This window comes from Onthophagus taurus, unplaced genomic scaffold, assembly GCF_036711975.1.
Source record: "Onthophagus taurus isolate NC unplaced genomic scaffold, IU_Otau_3.0 ScKx7SY_22, whole genome shotgun sequence".
Taxonomy (NCBI): domain Eukaryota; kingdom Metazoa; phylum Arthropoda; class Insecta; order Coleoptera; family Scarabaeidae; genus Onthophagus; species Onthophagus taurus.
The window spans coordinates 630,237-647,497 of NW_027248947.1; the positions used below are offsets into that span (position 1 = coordinate 630,237).

Below are 17,261 nucleotides of genomic sequence, written 5' to 3' on the forward strand. Positions count from 1 at the left end.
GGTACATTAAAGTTCAACACAGACAGAAGATCAGGTGCGTCCAGCAAGCCATTGACCAGTTTGAAAAGAAAAATTAAGTCTGAGACTAGCCGACGCTGCCGCAGGGATAATAAGTTAAAAACCACACAGCGTCTATCGTAATCGCAATAGGGAAGATGATATTTGTTGATCTTCTCTAATTTGAGAGTTTTCGTTAAAACGGGCGTAAAGTTTTTAAGGTTTTCGCCTTCATTTTCGGTAAATCTTGTTTCTCGATAAAACCGGTCGTTATACCAGTGAAGAAGAAATTTTGTGGGAGGTGTAGTCAACTGGTGGGGAGAGACATCCCTGGAGTTCAATGTGACGCTTGCCGGGCGTGATTTCATGCCAAATGCGTGGATATCGCCAGAGAGTCTGCGGTCGCCTTATCGGTCGCTGGCGCATCATGGAGGTGTTCCACTTGCAGATCGCCGCCGCCGGTGGCGTCGCGACGCCTATCTCATTCCTTTGGTGTCCCTCCTGGTACTCCTGCCGATCATGTTTCTTCTGTCACACTTGAAACTGTTTGCGAGATGATTGGAGAAGTGCGAACAGAAATGCAGAGAATGACTTCACGATATGATGAATTGGTTGAGTCGGTACAATTTTGTAGTCAGCGGGTAACAGATTTTGAGGCAACTGTGAAACGCTTTCAGGATCAATTGAAGATTATAGATAAGCTGAATGCCGAAAATATGTCGCTGCGCAAACAAGTAGATGATTTGTCTGGTCGTGTTGGTGACCTGGAACAATACTCCCGAAGAAATAACTTAGAACTACAAGGCGTTCTGGAAAAAGATAATGAAGACCTTTTGATGGTGTTGAAAACCATGGGTGATTTTATTGGGGTTCCTGTGTCTTCAACGGATGTGGACGCAGCTCATCGTGTCCCGCACGGTCCTGGAAATCAAAATCAAAATCGTGGAACGAATCCTAAGGGTATTGTGGTCAGGTTTTGTAGTCGTCTCACCAGAGATAACTTTCTGGCTGCTGCAAAGCTAAAGAAGCGTTCTGGTTCTCCAGGTTCGCCACCTGGCCTGTCTATTGATGGTGTCTCTGAACGCTGTTTCATCAACGAACATCTGACGCCTGCGAATAAGTTTTTGTTAAGTAACGTAAGGAAGGCTGCCAGAGAGAAGGGCTACAAGTTTGTCTGGACGCGTGATTGTAGAGTTTACGTCCGTAAGAATGAAACTGCGCGCCCTATACTAATTAGGAAAGTCACCGATGTTGATAAACTTTAATTTTTCTGCTTTTTACTGTATATTTCTTTCTCGATGATATTATTTGTACAATGGCTTTATCTTTTTATTATCAGAACGTTCGGGGTCTTCGCACCAAACTTTGCATAATAACCTCTTGAATGCGGATTTTGATGTCGTGTGCCTCGCTGAAACGTGGCTGCATCCCGGTATTTATTCCTCTGAAGGGTTTCCTTCCTCCTTTAATGTTTTTAGATGCGATCGCCCGAACGTCGCTGACAACAGTTTGCGCGGTGGGGGTGTTCTTATTGGAGTTGCAGCGTATCTTCCTGCAATTCTTCAATCCGCCTGGTTCACTGGTGTTGACGCTGTCGGTGTAACGTTGCGCTCGGGATGCACGACGATTCATATATGTTGCGTTTATATTCCCCCTCACAATAGTAACGTAATAATTATTACTTCTCTAAATAATTTTTTAAATCAATTAACCTTAATTATCGAAAGTAAACCTAATGATCGTTTTATAATTTGTGGAGACTTTAATTTGCCTGAATTAAACTGGTCACTTGACCTGGATTCCGGTTTCGCCACTGCTTCCGGATCCGTCAGCGCCCGCTCCAGTGAATTTCTGGATGTTCTTTCCCTTTGCGGACTTAACCAACTAAATTATCATAAAAATTCTTAAGTAACGAATTCTGCCGATGTACATCAATTATCTCTTTGTAGTGATCCATTGCTTCCTGAGGACAGTGCGCACTACACTCTAAAGTTTTCCTGCTCAATTTCATTTACTCGTTCATTATCTATACATCATGGTGATGCTTTTTGTTTTAGAAAAGCCCGGTTTCCTGAATTGAATGAGTATTTTAATGGAATTGACTGGGAATCAGAGTTCGCTGGTCGTGATATCAATGACGCTGTTCAAATTTTTTATAACTATGTTACTACTGCTATTCGCGAATTTGTCCCTTTAAAACGCAAAGCTATCAAGGGTTTTCCCAGTTGGTTTTCATACAGTACCATTAAAGTAATTGGAGAGAAAAGGAGAGCGCACTGTAGATGGAAGCGTTTTAGAAACCAACCTGACTACCTCCCTTTTTCAATTATAAGGAGTCGTGCAAAGTATCTAATCCATCACAATTACATGGAGTATGTTAGAAGAGCTGAAAGTAATATGCAATCTGATCCAAAGGTGTTTTGGGCTTTTACTAAGTCTAAGAAGCGTGCGGATGTCATTCCTTCTACGATGTCATGGAATGGAACTGTTGTCGGCGATGGTGTCGGAGTATGCTCATTGTTTGCTGATTTCTTTTCTTCGGTTTTTGTGAATCCTGCTCCAATCCAGCAGAATGTAGATTGTATAGAAATGGATACCCTTCTTTTGAGTCAGATGCAGTTTGACAGAATTGAGGTTGAGGAGGCCCTGATGGGCATCAGGGTTACAGACAGTATAGGTACTGATGGTATTCCATCAATTTTAATCAAGGAATATTCACACTCTCTGTCCCTTCCTTTAACTATTTTATTTAATGCTTCATTGATAATGGGTGTCTTTCCTTTATTGTGGAAGCGGGCTTTTGTTCTTCCCATTTTTAAATCTGGGGACCGTGGTGCTATATCCGATTACAGCCCCATATCTATTTTCCCAGCATTTGGGAAAGTGTTTGAGAAAGTAGTTCATGCACGTCTATTCTTTGCCCTTAAGTCTAAAATCATTGCCGGGTCTCCTTCTGCATAACCCCCCTCGTTCCTACCACGATCGGTAGGACTTCCCCAGCGGTCGCCCCGAACCTGTCCTGGAGGAGAGGTAGCAATGGGGTATATTTTTCGATCTTGCTTGATCGTCCCAAAGCCAGATAATCTCCGTCCTCGTGGCGGACTGTAACGTCGACCACGAAAACCCTTTCCCGGTTCTGTATCACCCGGTCAGGTTTGAGATTCCCGTCCCGAAAGTCGTGCAGACTGCACTCCCTCATGATCGCTACCTCTGGCATCTGCTTTGTTATGCGGTCCACAACGAAATCGCAAATTTCGTCGTGGCGGCGGATCCTCTTGGCCTTAGTGTGTACGCATTGGCCAAGGATGTGCCCCAGTGTCTCCGTCTGAGAGCTACACCTCCTACAGGAAAGATCGCCCTGGGGTATGGCTCTGTTCATCGCCGCCCTATCAGCGCATGAATTAGTCCGCATTTTAAGAGGCGATAGTATTTTGCTCTTCTTTTCTGGCCCGCCGTTTGAATCCGACGAGCTCAGCCGCGAGCAGAGACTCCATAATTGCATTAAAGATTGTGGGGGATAAGGGGTCACCTTGCTTGACGCCCCGCTGGAGTATTATGTCGCCTTCTTGATAGCCGACTTTCATTTTAGTGTTCACATCCCGGTAAGCGTTCTCCACCAAACGTACCACCGTCTGAGGAAGACCTAATGCGCGTAGTGAGGTCCCTATGGCTGCGTGAGGGACAGTATCGAAGGCTTTACTGACATCAAGCTGCACTACGACCAGGTTTTTGGCGTTACGTGGACGTTTGGATGTGCACGTTATTGAAGCACCCCTCGTTAACGAAACCTTTTTGACGGGGTGTGAATTGGACGGCTGCCCGGAAGCGCTCATCTATTATCCCCTAGTAGAGTCTGCTCAACAGGGAGGAGATAATAAGGGGACGGTAGTTCTCGACCCGGCTACCGACCTTACCCTCCTTGGGAATCAGCAACGTCCGATTCATCCTCCATGGACGTGGCTGTCTGCCGCTCAACATGATGATGTTGAACGGAAGACGGAGGACTTCGCGGTCCTGGCTCAAGCGGAGATCATTCCCCTTGATTCCGTCAAGGCCGGCCGCTGAGGACTTTTTGGTGAGTGCGAAGCGACGTTTTATATCTGCATGTGTTATGGCCGGTAGAACTTGAGCGACTGCCTTTGGTTCTACCTGGCCGCACGCTTCGGGTAATCGTACTTTCGGCAGTGTACAATTCCCGAACATCCGTCACATTGAGCTCGTCAGCCGCCCGCTGATCGAGCCAGTCCTTTTTGCTCCGGATATGTTTCGCCAAAAGACCTGGATTCTTTTTATAAAGCTCCTAGGTGCGGGCGTAAACGAACTGCCGTTTACCGCTTCGCCCGACCCTCTTTCGTCCGGGGCGCTGTGTCACTCCCCCACTAGGGACTAAGTGGGCGGTAACTTGCTCGTATAAGCCATCTAATGTATCTTGGGGCATGTCGCCACACTGAGCAAGCCCATGGAGTGCGTCCCGGATTACTTTTATGGCTGCATCCGACTCAGGGGTAGTGTAGCATGCTGTGCACACGACATGTACAAAACAAAGGAGAACGTTACTATATAAAATTATTAATATTATTATCATTCAAAAAATAATCAATCGATTCTATCAGTCCTGTGAATGTAGTTCGTATTATTACTTATTAAAATATTAATTTATATTGTGGACACATATATATATATCCACAATTTGGTGACCCCGAAGATTGAACCTGCCCCCGACGATTTTTTTTTGAACCTACCCTAACGATTACTTTATACCTGCCCCCGACGAATTTTCTGAATCTACCCCAGCGATTACTTTATACCTGCACCCGAAGATTAGCTTGAACCTGCCCCCGACGAAATATTTGAATCTGCGCTCTACCCATACCCAACAAAGACAAACCCAAGCCATATTACGTCAATTGACAACAAGACGTCAAGTCATTCCATCAAGTTACAACAAGCGCCAGCCCAGTCTCGCAACCATCAAGATTCCAAACGTTTTGTTTACAGTCGTGTGCCGGTGAGTAAAGTCACTTTTCATTCCTGTAGGACTAATATTAAGAGGAATCAAAAAATTAATCATATTTTCAACAATTTTTATTTAACAAAAACAAATATTAAAAAAATTACTTTACTTTAATAGAAAACCTAAACGTATTTTCTAGACAATTTTTTATTAAAAATGATTGACCCTGCTGATAGTGACAATACCGCACACGAATTGCAAAATATTTCAAAACTGAAATTACCACCATTTTGGCCTTCTAATCCCGATATTTGGTTTCGACAAGTTGAAGCACAGTTTACTCTAACTAGAATTAGCAGTGAAAAAACAAAATTTAACATTCTTTTGGCAAATTTACCCACTGAGATCATCTCTACCGTGGTAGATCTCATACAGAACCCTCCAGACATAAATCCATATTCTTCACTCAAAAAATTGTTAATCGACAGGTTATCATTGAGCGAAGAAAAACGGCTGGACGATGTTCTGTTAGGTTCGCAAATGGGAGATCAAAAACCGTCAAATTTTTATCGAGCGATGTTGACCACGGTTGGTGGTTCTCAAGTGGTTAGTCCAAATTTATTATTAAAATTGTGGCAAAGGAGACTACCTCGTGTTGTTTCGGTTGCACTCCTCGCTTCTGGCAAAGAGGACGTGGTGGACATTCTTTCCATTGCCGACAAGGTGTGGGAATCAATGAATTTGACGTCGACCTCAACACACCTCTCGGAAGTTCAAAAACATCGCACCACAAAAACACCACCACACGACGAATTACTAACAACAATCCAAAATCTGACGTTAACGTGTCAAGCACTAGTGACTACCATTACACAACAACAACAACAACAACAGGACAAAAAATTTGGAAAATCAAATAAATTCCTTGGCTACCCAATTTCAAAACATACCAACAAATACGTCGAAGAATTGTAATTGTAATTGTTTTCACAATTCTCGAGATAGACATCGTTCTTCGTCACGTCACTCGCGGAATAGATCTAATTCTAAGAGTTATTCGACTATTTGTTGGTATCACCGTAAATTTGGAGACAACGCGGTTAAATGTGGAGGAACATATTGCAAATTTTATAATTCCTTCACCGACAAAAACAAAAATTTTCCATCGACATCAAAAAACTAATAAAGGTTTCAAAAGAAAAACAAAATTTTTCCAAATTCAAAATTTTAACAAAAAGTCAACCTCAATTTACGGTAAATTCTGTCAGTTCGCGACTTTTCATTTTTGACAATCAAAATAACCTAAATTTTTTAATTGACACTGGAGCTGACATTTCGGTTCTACCTCACAAATTATATCCGAAACGTAACCAAGATACCAACTCAAACCTTTCTGCCGCTAATGGTACTACAATTACTACATACGGTAAAAAAATGCTTACAATTTCATTCAATCTAAGAAGGAATTTCCCATTCGTATTTACTATAGCTAATGTTAGTAAACCAATCATTGGTGCGGATTTCCTTCATGCATTTGGTATCTTGGTGGATATAAAAAAGAAGCGATTGGTAGATTCGAAAACCAGTTTGTTTTCAATTGTCAAAAACACTATTCCAACTCCCAAAATTTTTTCTTTTGAAACCAAATATACAACACTTAAAAAAATTTCCAAAATTAACGTCTACACCGGACTTTACAAAACTAGTTGGACATAACACTCGACACAGAATTGTTACCAACTCACACTTACCGTTTTGCCGTCCCCGACGTTTAGACGTGCACAAACACAACATCGCAAAGAAAGAATTCGAACAAATGGTGGCATTAGGAATCTGCCGACCCTCTTCTTCTTCTACAGCGTCACCTCTTCACATGGTTCCTAAGAAAGATTCCAACGATTGGTGACCATGTGGAGACTACCGACAACTCAACAACATCACAGTTCCAGATCGTTATCCTCTTCCGCACATTCAAGATTTTAACTTACATTTACACAATTGCAAAATTTTTTCAAAATTAGATCTGGTACGAGCTTATCACCAAATTCCTGTAGAAGAAGACGATATTCCTAAAACGGCTATCACTACGCCGTTTGGTCTGTTCGAATTCACGAGAATGCCTTTCGGTTTACGTAATGCGGCACAAACCTTTCAAAGGTTTATAAACGAAGTTCTATCTGGCTTAGATTTCCTATTCGTATATCTAGATGATATTCTAGTAGCCAGTCGCAATGAAGAAGAACATTATCTTCATTTACAACAATTGTTTGAGAGGTTAAGCTCTTGTAATATTAATATACAACCAACAAAATGTGTTTTTGGAGTTACAGATTTAAATTTCCTAAGTCATCAAATTTCTGCTGAAGGCGTTCGCCCTTCGCAATCTAAGGTTAATGCCATAATTGAATTTCCAAAACCAACCACACTAAAACAATTACAGCGATTCTTAGGAATGATAAATTTTTATCACAGATTTTTACCAAACATCTCAAACATTTTAGCTCCTTTACATCATTTATCAAAAACACTTTATTCACAAAAACTTAAATCAATCACTTCTTGGACACACCATCACGACATTTCTTTCACTACAGCCAAAGAACTTTTATCAAAATCCGTCACTCTTGCACACCCATCACCACAAGCAACTCTTTCACTGACGACAGACGCCTCAAGTAAAGGTATAGGAGCAGTTTTATCACAGACTATAGACAATAACACACAACCTTTAGCATTTTTTTCTCAAAAATTATCTTCAAGCCAAATAAATTATTCAACTTTTGATAGAGAATTGTTAGCAATTTACACTAGTATCAAATTCTTTAAACATTTTTTACATGGACATCAATTTGTAGTTTACACTGATCACAAACCTCTAATCAACACAATTTTTTCTAACACAGAAAAAACTCCACGTCAGACACGATATCTTACTTACATAACACAATTCACATCAGATATCAGGTACATTACAGGAGAATCAAACATTGTAGCGGATACGTTGTCCAGAACAAATATTGATTCTCTAAATTCACAGTACCCTGACACACAAACCTTAAAAAACGCGCAATTTAACGATACAGAATTAACACATTTACTAAACAAACAATACTCAAAGACACAAACTACTAAATATAACCTATCGCAACAAACAACATCACATTCAGATGTAAAGCTTTGGTGCGACATTTCAACAAACAATCCTCGAACATACATACCACAAAAATTTCGTAAAACAATTTTCAACAAATTTCACAACTTAACACATCCTGGTATTCGCGCTACTACACACATCATCAAAACACGATTCTTTTGGCCTCACATGACAAAATACATTCAGTTATGGACAAAAACCTGTTTGCGATGTCAACAAACAAAAGTTCAAAAGTACACAAAATCACCTATTAGTAAAATTCCGATACCAAAATTAAGATTCGATCATATCCACATTGATTTGGTCGGTCCTCTCACTCCGTCCCTTGGCTGCACATATGTGCTCACCGTAATAGATCGTTTCACGCGTTGGCCAGAAGCTTTTCCTCTCAAAGATATTGGTTCTTCTTCTATTGCGGATACTTTGTTTCGGCATTATTTCAGCCGATTTGGCATTCCTAGCACTATAACCCATGATCAGGGACGACAATTCGAATCAAAACTCTTTTCAAAATTTCACACCCTTCTAGGAACACGTCAAATTCATACATCCACCTTCCATCCCCAAAGCAACGGAATTTTAGAAAGGTTTCACCGTTCTTTAAAAACAGCCATAACTGCCAGAGGTAACACTACGAGGTGGAACAATGATCTGCCCTTGGTTCTCCTAGGCCTCAGATCATCTCTTAAGGAAGACCTAGGTTGTTCATCTGCCGAACTTGTATACGGTCAACCACTTAGGCTTCCAGGAGAATTTTTTGTTAATATTCAACACCCTTTGGAATCTGATCCATTGCTATCTAGTTTACGAGAAACATTCTCTTGTTTGAAACCAGTAAACACAGTTTTTCATTCCAACCAAAAATCATTTATTCATAAAGATTTATTTATTTCAAAATTTGTTTTTGTCAAAATTAATGGGATTCAACCCTCTTTAACACCAAGGTATGAAGGCCCATTTAAAGTGATAAAAACATTTCCGAAATATTTTGTAATTTTCAAAAATAACAAGGAAGTAGCTGTTAACATCAACAACCTTAAACCAGCATTTCTTTTAAAAGAAAATTCAACATGTCACCACAGCGCGGCAATCAATTCTCATAATATAAAAATTCAAAAAAAATATATTCCTTATTTTATTAATCTGTATAGGAGGGGAAGTGGCTGTAGCATGCTGTGCACACGACATGTACAAAACAAAGGAGAACGTTACTATATAAAATTATTCCTATTATTATCATTTAAAATAATAATCAATCGATTCTATCAGTCCTGTGAATGTAGTTCGTATTATTATTTATTAAAATATTAATTTATATTGTGGACACATATATATATATTATTTGGTGATTTACTTTCCATTTTATGTGTGTAAAATTAAACTTCGGTTTTTGCACTTTAATGGATTTTTATTTTTAAATTTTCACTCAACCGGTTTCACTGTGTTTATACAGCATCTTCAGGAGTTATCCTACATAAATACAAATTTTCTTAAATAAATCTCGGATTAACGTGCTAAATTAAATTAATTTAAAAATTAATACAATAATAAAACTTACGTCAATTCCTTACAAAATATACATTAGATTCAATCATTTGGCAATTCCTCACTTGTTCCTATCGTTAGATTATGCAAATGATTTCTTTTAAGTTGTGATTATGAAAGATTAAAATATTTTATATAATTGAAGCGTCATGGAGTTGTGAAAGTTAGTTTGAGGTTATGTGTCAATTTGTTTGGGGATATTTTATTTTTCCGTTTGGCAATATATTTGAAATCAAAAATTTTTAATTTGAGGATAGTAACGAATTATTGTAACGTACATAGCAATAATTATTAAAACCACTTTTCATTTTTAAAAAATAGGGAGGAAGAGGGGGGTTTTTTTAAAGGTTATGGGTAGGATAATAAGGGATAGGTATGATGTCCATGGGATCCAGAGTTATTGCAATAACAAAATGACATCTTGTTTTGTTATCCTCGTTTAACCTGGGGGGGTATGTTGGGTTGGTTGTAATATAACCAACCAATATATTGACTCTATATTACAACCAACCCAACATACCCCCCCAGGTTAAACGAGGATAACAAAACAAGATGTCATTTTGTTATTGCAATAACTCTGGATCCCATGGACATCATACCTATCCCTTATTATCCTACCCATAACCTTTAAAAAAACCCCCCTCTTCCTCCCTATTTTTTAAAAATGAAAAGTGGTTTTAATAATTATTGCTATGTACGTTACAATAATTCGTTACTATCCTCAAATTAAAAATTTTTGATTTCAAATATATTGCCAAACGGAAAAATAAAATATCCCAAAACAAATTGACACATAACCTCAAACTAACTTTCACAACTCCATGACGCTTCAATTATATAAAATATTTTAATCTTTCATAATCACAACTTAAAAGAAATCATTTGCATAATCTAACGATAGGAACAAGTGAGGAATTGCCAAATGATTGAATCTAATGTATATTTTGTAAGGAATTGACGTAAGTTTTATTATTGTATTAATTTTTAAATTAATTTAATTTAGCACGTTAATCCGAGATTTATTTAAGAAAATTTGTATTTATGTAGGATAACTCCTGAAGATGCTGTATAAACACAGTGAAACCGGTTGAGTGAAAATTTAAAAATAAAAATCCATTAAAGTGCAAAAACCGAAGTTTAATTTTACACATATATATATATCCACAGGTAGTCTTCCCACCAGTCATCTTTTCGGCTAGAGCTGCCTCGATTATTCCCCTACGCAAACGCAAAATCCACCATGTGGTTCAGTCAGGAAACAAACGAGAAAGGTGAAAAACTGGAAACCTTGATCTATGAACTGGAACTAGAAGTGGAAAACAGACCGGGAAATGCGCCGACTTATAGAGGTAGAGCGAGGGCATCATCGAATATAGATGTAACCCTTAGTAACGTTAAAGCACATGGGAGAGTGTCAGAGTGGAGGGTGGTGGAAGACGCAACGGTGAGTGATCACAACCTCATCGAATTCAGTCTTAACAAAACGGAATAGAGTTCGGATTTTACAAAACAAAAAACAAAGTACAACATAAACAGAGCAGACTGGAATCTGCTAAGATCTAGTTTTAATCCTCCACAAGTTAATACCGCAGACTACTTAAACGTGGACGTAAACAACTTGGCAAAACAGATCAAATCCGCAATAAAGGTGGCGATGGATTGCTCGGTCCCCAGATACAAAAATGGCAATCCCAAAACCTGTGGTTTTTGGTACAATACGTTGCAGCAGAAACGTTCAACTGTAAGAAGGCTGAGAAGGCGTTATCAACATGCCCTCAGTCCTTGGGAACGTGAGGCCTACCTGCAGCAATACAGAGAGCAGAAAGAAGAGTATAAAACCATGTTGAAAGAGGAAAAAGAAAAGTGCGAGAAAAACTTTATTGAAACATTCTTACAACTGGATCCCTGGGGTATACCATATAAAATAGTAACAGAGAAAACAAGGTCTCCTACGGTTTTTTCTTCGTTGAAAAAACCGGATGGAACCTACATGAGCGGCTGGTGTGAATCAGCGACCACGTTGCTAAACTCATTACTCCCGGAAGACAAGGAGCGTGATGAAACACCCGAACAGAAGCATCTACGTGAACAGATTGCAGAGAGGTGTCTGTCGACGGAAGAAGTAGAGTTGATAGCGGCCGAAGAAGTCTACTTTGAAATAAACAAATTGAAAAATAAAAAAGCACCAGGACCAGACAACATTCCAGGAGAAAAAATTAAAGGACTCAGCACTCAACTTATTCCAATTTTAACAACTCTCTACAATGCTTGTTTGCTGCAAGGTAGGTTTCCGACAATTTACAAACAAGCGGAAGTGGTTATAATCTCGAAGGGTAGGGATAAGGATCCCACTGAACCACGCTCGTACCGTCCGATAAGCTTGATGGACATCCTAGGGAAAATGTTAGAAAAGTTACTGTGCAAAAGGTTTCAACTCCATAGAGAAACAAAAGACTTGGTTCACAACGACCAGTTCGCGTACCGGAAAGGAAGGTCTACCGAAGACGCTATTAACAAAGTAATTAACGAAGTAAAAACAACAGATTTAAAATATATGTTATCAATTTTTATCGATATATCAGGAGCCTTCGACAACCTTTGGTGGCCTTCACTCTTCCATAAATTCAAGCAGCTCAATTGCCCTCAGCAATTGTATAAGATCTTCAGGAGTTATTGTCAGGGTAGGTACGCAACGTTGCAAGTCGGAGAACAAACAAAAATCACAAAAAAACTCACAAAAGGATGCCCACAAGGGTCGGTGTGCGGGCCGATGTTCTGCGAAATAATGGTGGAGGATCTTTTGAGAATCCTAGACGTGACGCCAGAAGTGACATCCACAACAGTGTATGCCGATGACATTTTAATGCTCATCGGCGGAGATAGCAGGAAAGAAATTGAATGGAAAGCTGAAGTTGCCCTGAGAGTGGTCGGCACATGGTGTCAGCTGAATAAATTAGAAATATCGAAGCAAAAAACAACTTTCTCAATAATGAAAGGTAGCTTAAAAAGAGACCCGATCCTAAAGTTGAACAATGTGCCGATTCACAGAAAATCAGTAAACCGATATCTTGGAGTTCATCTGGGGGAACGTCTAATGTTTGATGAACACATAAATGGGACATGTGAAAAAGCTACATCTGCCATGCACGCAATCGCCAGTCTCGCGCAAAGATCCTATAATACCTTTAACAACATCAAGTCTTACATGTCATCCGTCAGGTATAATAGCGTATGCTGCCAGCACATGGGCTGAAAAGGCAAAACAGGTTAAAGCACGAGAGAGGCTAAACCGGGCCCAAAGAAACGTACTCATACGGATGACCAGAGAATACAAAATAACGGCTACGGAAGCCCTGACAGTGGTTGCTGGTACGTTGCCAATGGACTTGGAGGTCCTCAAGCGGGCTGCATACTATTTTCTAAAGAATAAGAAACATGACAAAATACTTGAAATACTTGGGATAGAAGCGAGCAGTAAAAAAGAGATTAACGAGGCGATCTTGGACATGTGGCAAGTCAGGTGGAATGCGGCAAATACCGGAAGGCGAACTTTCCGGTTTTTCCCGAACGTAAGGCAGAGACTAGAACAAGATTTACAACTTAACAATAGAATAATACACTTTCTAACAGGACACGGTCCGTATCCCACTGTAAGGTATGACTAATAGTAATGTTGCTATTAATATTAAGTAGGTTAGGAGTAATAAGGTTATTTAATAAGGTTAGTACGACAAATATAATAAGGTTTGTTGTGCTACGTTAGCAGTAAGTCTAGTATAAGTATAGTGTAATTAATTGTAAAAGAGATAGTTACAAAGAAGTCAAATAGAAGTTAAGACAACGATACAGTCTTTAATTATTAATTGATCACCTTTATCAAACTTCCCAATACTTAATAGAGAAGAACACTTATTAAGTTATTACACCACCTATTTATATGATAGAAAGATCACAAACAGTAATAATTGCGAATGTGGAGAGGTTGGGACTCCAGAACACCTGGTTTTGGACTGTGTACTCTTGAACGACCAACTAGAGGAGAAGAGAAAATTGCTAAGAGATATCACGGTACAAGATATAATTAGAAACGAAGAACTAAGGGAAGTATTTGACTTCATAGCAAAATTAAATTACCCTGGGGTTGAATGTACGACGAAAAATAGTTTATTTAAACTGGCAAATCGGTGCTACAGCTGTTTCGGTTTTACAATTAAACCTTCCTCAGGCACGACTGAAAGAGTTTACAATATAGAAAAAATAATAACATGTTTACAAAAGTTAAATCTAATTACCGTCAATATAGAAGAGCAATCGTAAGGGGAAACAAATCGGAGGGACACCAAGCGATTTCAGGAGCTAAATCCATTATTTTGTTTTATTTTTACATAAAAAAAGTTAAAAAGCCAAATGGCTGTGTTACAATTTAGGGAAACTGCTTGAAGAGCGTGTTTGTTCCCTAAAACCTGTTTTATTTGAAGGTTAGCTGCAAAAATGCGTAGTTAGTTTAAATTATTAGAGAATTAGTGAAATTTACCTATTTTTCGTTGTAAAAGAATACGATTCAACAAAATATCGCAAGAAAAACACAAAAATTAATGTTATTAACAAAAATAACAACAATTAACAAAAAAAGAAATTAAAAGAGTACGATCTGGCGTGAAGCGCTTAGACGACTAACGAAATGGCACTAATTTTATAGCTAAAAGAATAGATCATAAAAACCCTACTCTAACTTTATCAATAAATAATCTAGATAACTTTAATTTCGCTCCCAGATTTACTAATCTCAGTACTCTAACACTCACAGAAAAAGATCAAAAAATTCTTAATTTAAACCACAAATTTTCGCTTCCAGGAGCCATTAAACCAGTAGACGTCGCTATAAAAATAGAATCTCAACTACTTTACAACCAAAACTTAAAACAAATTTTTCAAACTAATCACGATCTTATTAAAAATGTTAATACTAAAAACAACAACAACTCCTTTTATCGTTCCATCCGCCGAGACATTAAATCCTTTAAACAAAAAATTTCCGAAAACGATCTTATTCTGACAATGGGTGACAAGAATGCAGGTTATGTAATTCTAAACAGAGACACTTACATAGAGAAAACAGAGAGATTTTTCAATGAAAACAACATATTCCAAATTCAAAAAAAACCAACCTTAACTTTCAACAACAAAATCAAAAAGTTAGTTAAAGAAAATCTTTTAGCCTTGCAACCTTTTAACATAACCACTTATAACTTTGCTACCATGAACCCCCCCCTTACTCCCACACTTAAATGTTTAATAAAGCTCCATAAGAAAGAACACAGTATCCGACCTATAATTACAAACAAAAACACACCCACAAGCAAATTAGCTAAAAGCCTACAATTTTTCCTTTTCAAAACCTTTAATGAACGTTTTTCCTACAGTATCAAGAATTCCTCTCATCTCATTGACAGAATGAAAAATCTGAAAATTTCTAATAAACACCGATTAATTTCTCTAGACATAAAGAACCTCTATAGTAACATCCCCATAAAAACTTCACTTAAAATTATTAATGATTTTCTCATCGAAAACCTTAACAGGCTCGGCCTTTCCCATGTTGAGGTGAACGCTTTCATTCGCGTTCTTGCCCTGGTATGCGATCAAAACTTTTTCGAATTTAACAACAAGTTTTACAAAATGCAGGATGGGCTCCCCATGGGTTCACCCATTTCGGGTATTATTTCAGAGATTTTTGTTAATTCCATTGAACATGAACTATTTTCTAGTAAATATCACATCTTTACCTCAGACATAGTATTTTACGGTCGCTACGTTGATGATATCTTGATCGTATACCAGGGCAACAATGCTAAATTACATGCCCTACTGAACATTTTTAACAACTTGTCCAACCTTGAATTCACCATAGAACTAGAAAACCAAAATAGCATAAATTTCCTCGACCTAATAATCTCCAAAGATTTAACAGAAAATAAACTAAATTTTAAGATATACAGAAAACCTACTACCACAGATGCCATTATCCCAAAAAACTCATTTAATTGTAACAGTCACAAAGAAGCTTCATTTCGTTTTATGTTCGATAGATTATTCAAAATACCCCTACAATTCTCCGATTTCACCATCGAAGTTAAAAAATTTTTAAACATAGGTTTCAATAATGGCTATAGTTTCTCTGACATTCAGCAGATATACAATAAAGTTCATAAATCCCATATTAACAAACTAATATACCCCCATTTTTCAGCCCCTTCCACTTTCCTCGCAGTACCCTATATACCTTCACTTCAGCATGGTATCGGTCAAGGTCTGAAAGAGTTTAATATCAACCCCGTTTTTTATCTCTGATCAAAAAATTGGTCAACTCTTGAATAATACTAAACCCAAGATTGCCCTCGGTGCGATGAGCGGAGTCTATAGCGTTGCCTGCTCCGACTGTGACAAGCTCTATGTAGGTCAAACTGGCCGTAATTTGATGGTCAGGTTCAGGGAGCACATGAATAAGGAAAACTCAGCCATATATTCAACAACGTGAAAATTCTTAAACAAGCTAATAAATCTAAAGAACTGGATTTGTATGAAGAATATTACATTCATATTAATAACGTAAATAACAATTTACTTAACGATATTACCGATTTCAACAATCATAGGCTCTTGCTCAAATATTTTTAGTTACTTGCACCTGATCCATCGCTTTACCCTTTACATAGATAGTTTTAGAATAAATTTCAGATATTGCTAATGTTCATTTTTATAATATTTCTCTGCTTTTATAATGTAGCTTTCATAGAATAATACCACCTTACCACGCATGCGCCGACGTCTTTTGCGACCTTCCAACATAAACCCTATCTTAAAATTCGTTAGTCGTCTAAGCGCTTCACGCCAGATCGTACTCTTTTAATTTCTTTTTTTGTTAATTTTTGTTATTTTTGTTAATAACATTAATTTTTGTGTTTTTCTTGCGATATTTTGTTGAATCATATTCTTTTACAACGAAAAATAGGTAAATTTCACTAATTCTCTAATAATTTAAACTAACTACGCATTTTTGCAGTTAACCTTCAAATAAAACAGGTTTTAGGGAACAAACACGCTCTTCAAGCAGTTTCCCTAAATTGTAACACAGCCATTTGGCTTTTTAACTTTTTTTATATAAAAATAAAACAAAATAATGGATTTAGCTCCTGAAATCGCTTGGTGTCCCTCCGATTTGTTTCCCCTTACGATTGCTCTTCTATATTGACGGCAATTAGATTTAACTTTTGTAAACATGTTATTATTTTTTCTATATTGTAAACTCTTTCAGTCGTGCCTGAGGAAGGTTTAATTGTAAAACCGAAACAGCTGTAGCACCGATTTGCCAGTTTAAATAAACTATTTTTCGTCGTACATTCAACCCCAGGGTAATTTAATTTAAAACCTTACGATGAATATCGAATCTCAACTCTCTAAATTCATAGCAAAGGCGGTTGAAGCCAAACACAGAGAATTTTATTTAGAGAAGAAATTACAACAAAATATATTACGATACCGTCAAAACAAATTAAACACAAGACCGGAACAACTGGTCGATTCCAAATGTCTGCAATGTTCTGGATACCG

The 17,261-nt window shown here is 38.0% G+C and overlaps 2 protein-coding genes and 2 long non-coding RNA genes across 4 annotated transcripts; 3 read left to right on the forward strand and 1 right to left on the reverse strand.

Moving 5' to 3' along the window:
- Positions 1-551: 551 nt before the first annotated feature.
- Positions 552-1,262, forward strand: LOC139432518 (uncharacterized). Its single transcript, XM_071201206.1, has one exon. The coding sequence runs from the start codon at positions 552-554 to the stop codon at positions 1,260-1,262; it is 711 nt and encodes a 236-aa protein (XP_071057307.1).
- A 3,905-nt stretch (positions 1,263-5,167) lies between these two features.
- On the forward strand, positions 5,168-5,926 carry LOC139432519 (uncharacterized). The gene has a single exon (XM_071201207.1). It carries the CDS (start codon positions 5,168-5,170, stop codon positions 5,924-5,926), a length of 759 nt encoding a protein of 252 aa, XP_071057308.1.
- Positions 5,927-13,776: 7,850 nt separating this feature from the next.
- On the reverse strand, positions 13,777-14,223 carry LOC139432516 (uncharacterized). The gene is made up of 3 exons (XR_011642288.1): positions 14,185-14,223; positions 13,943-14,113; positions 13,777-13,881 (listed from the first exon to the last, which is right to left on the reverse strand). It is a non-coding gene; the product is annotated as an uncharacterized lncRNA (long non-coding RNA).
- Positions 14,224-16,451: 2,228 nt separating this feature from the next.
- On the forward strand, positions 16,452-16,808 carry LOC111426023 (uncharacterized). The gene is made up of 2 exons (XR_011642287.1): positions 16,452-16,662; positions 16,714-16,808. It is a non-coding gene; the product is annotated as an uncharacterized lncRNA (long non-coding RNA).
- The last annotated feature ends 453 nt before the right edge of the window (positions 16,809-17,261 follow it).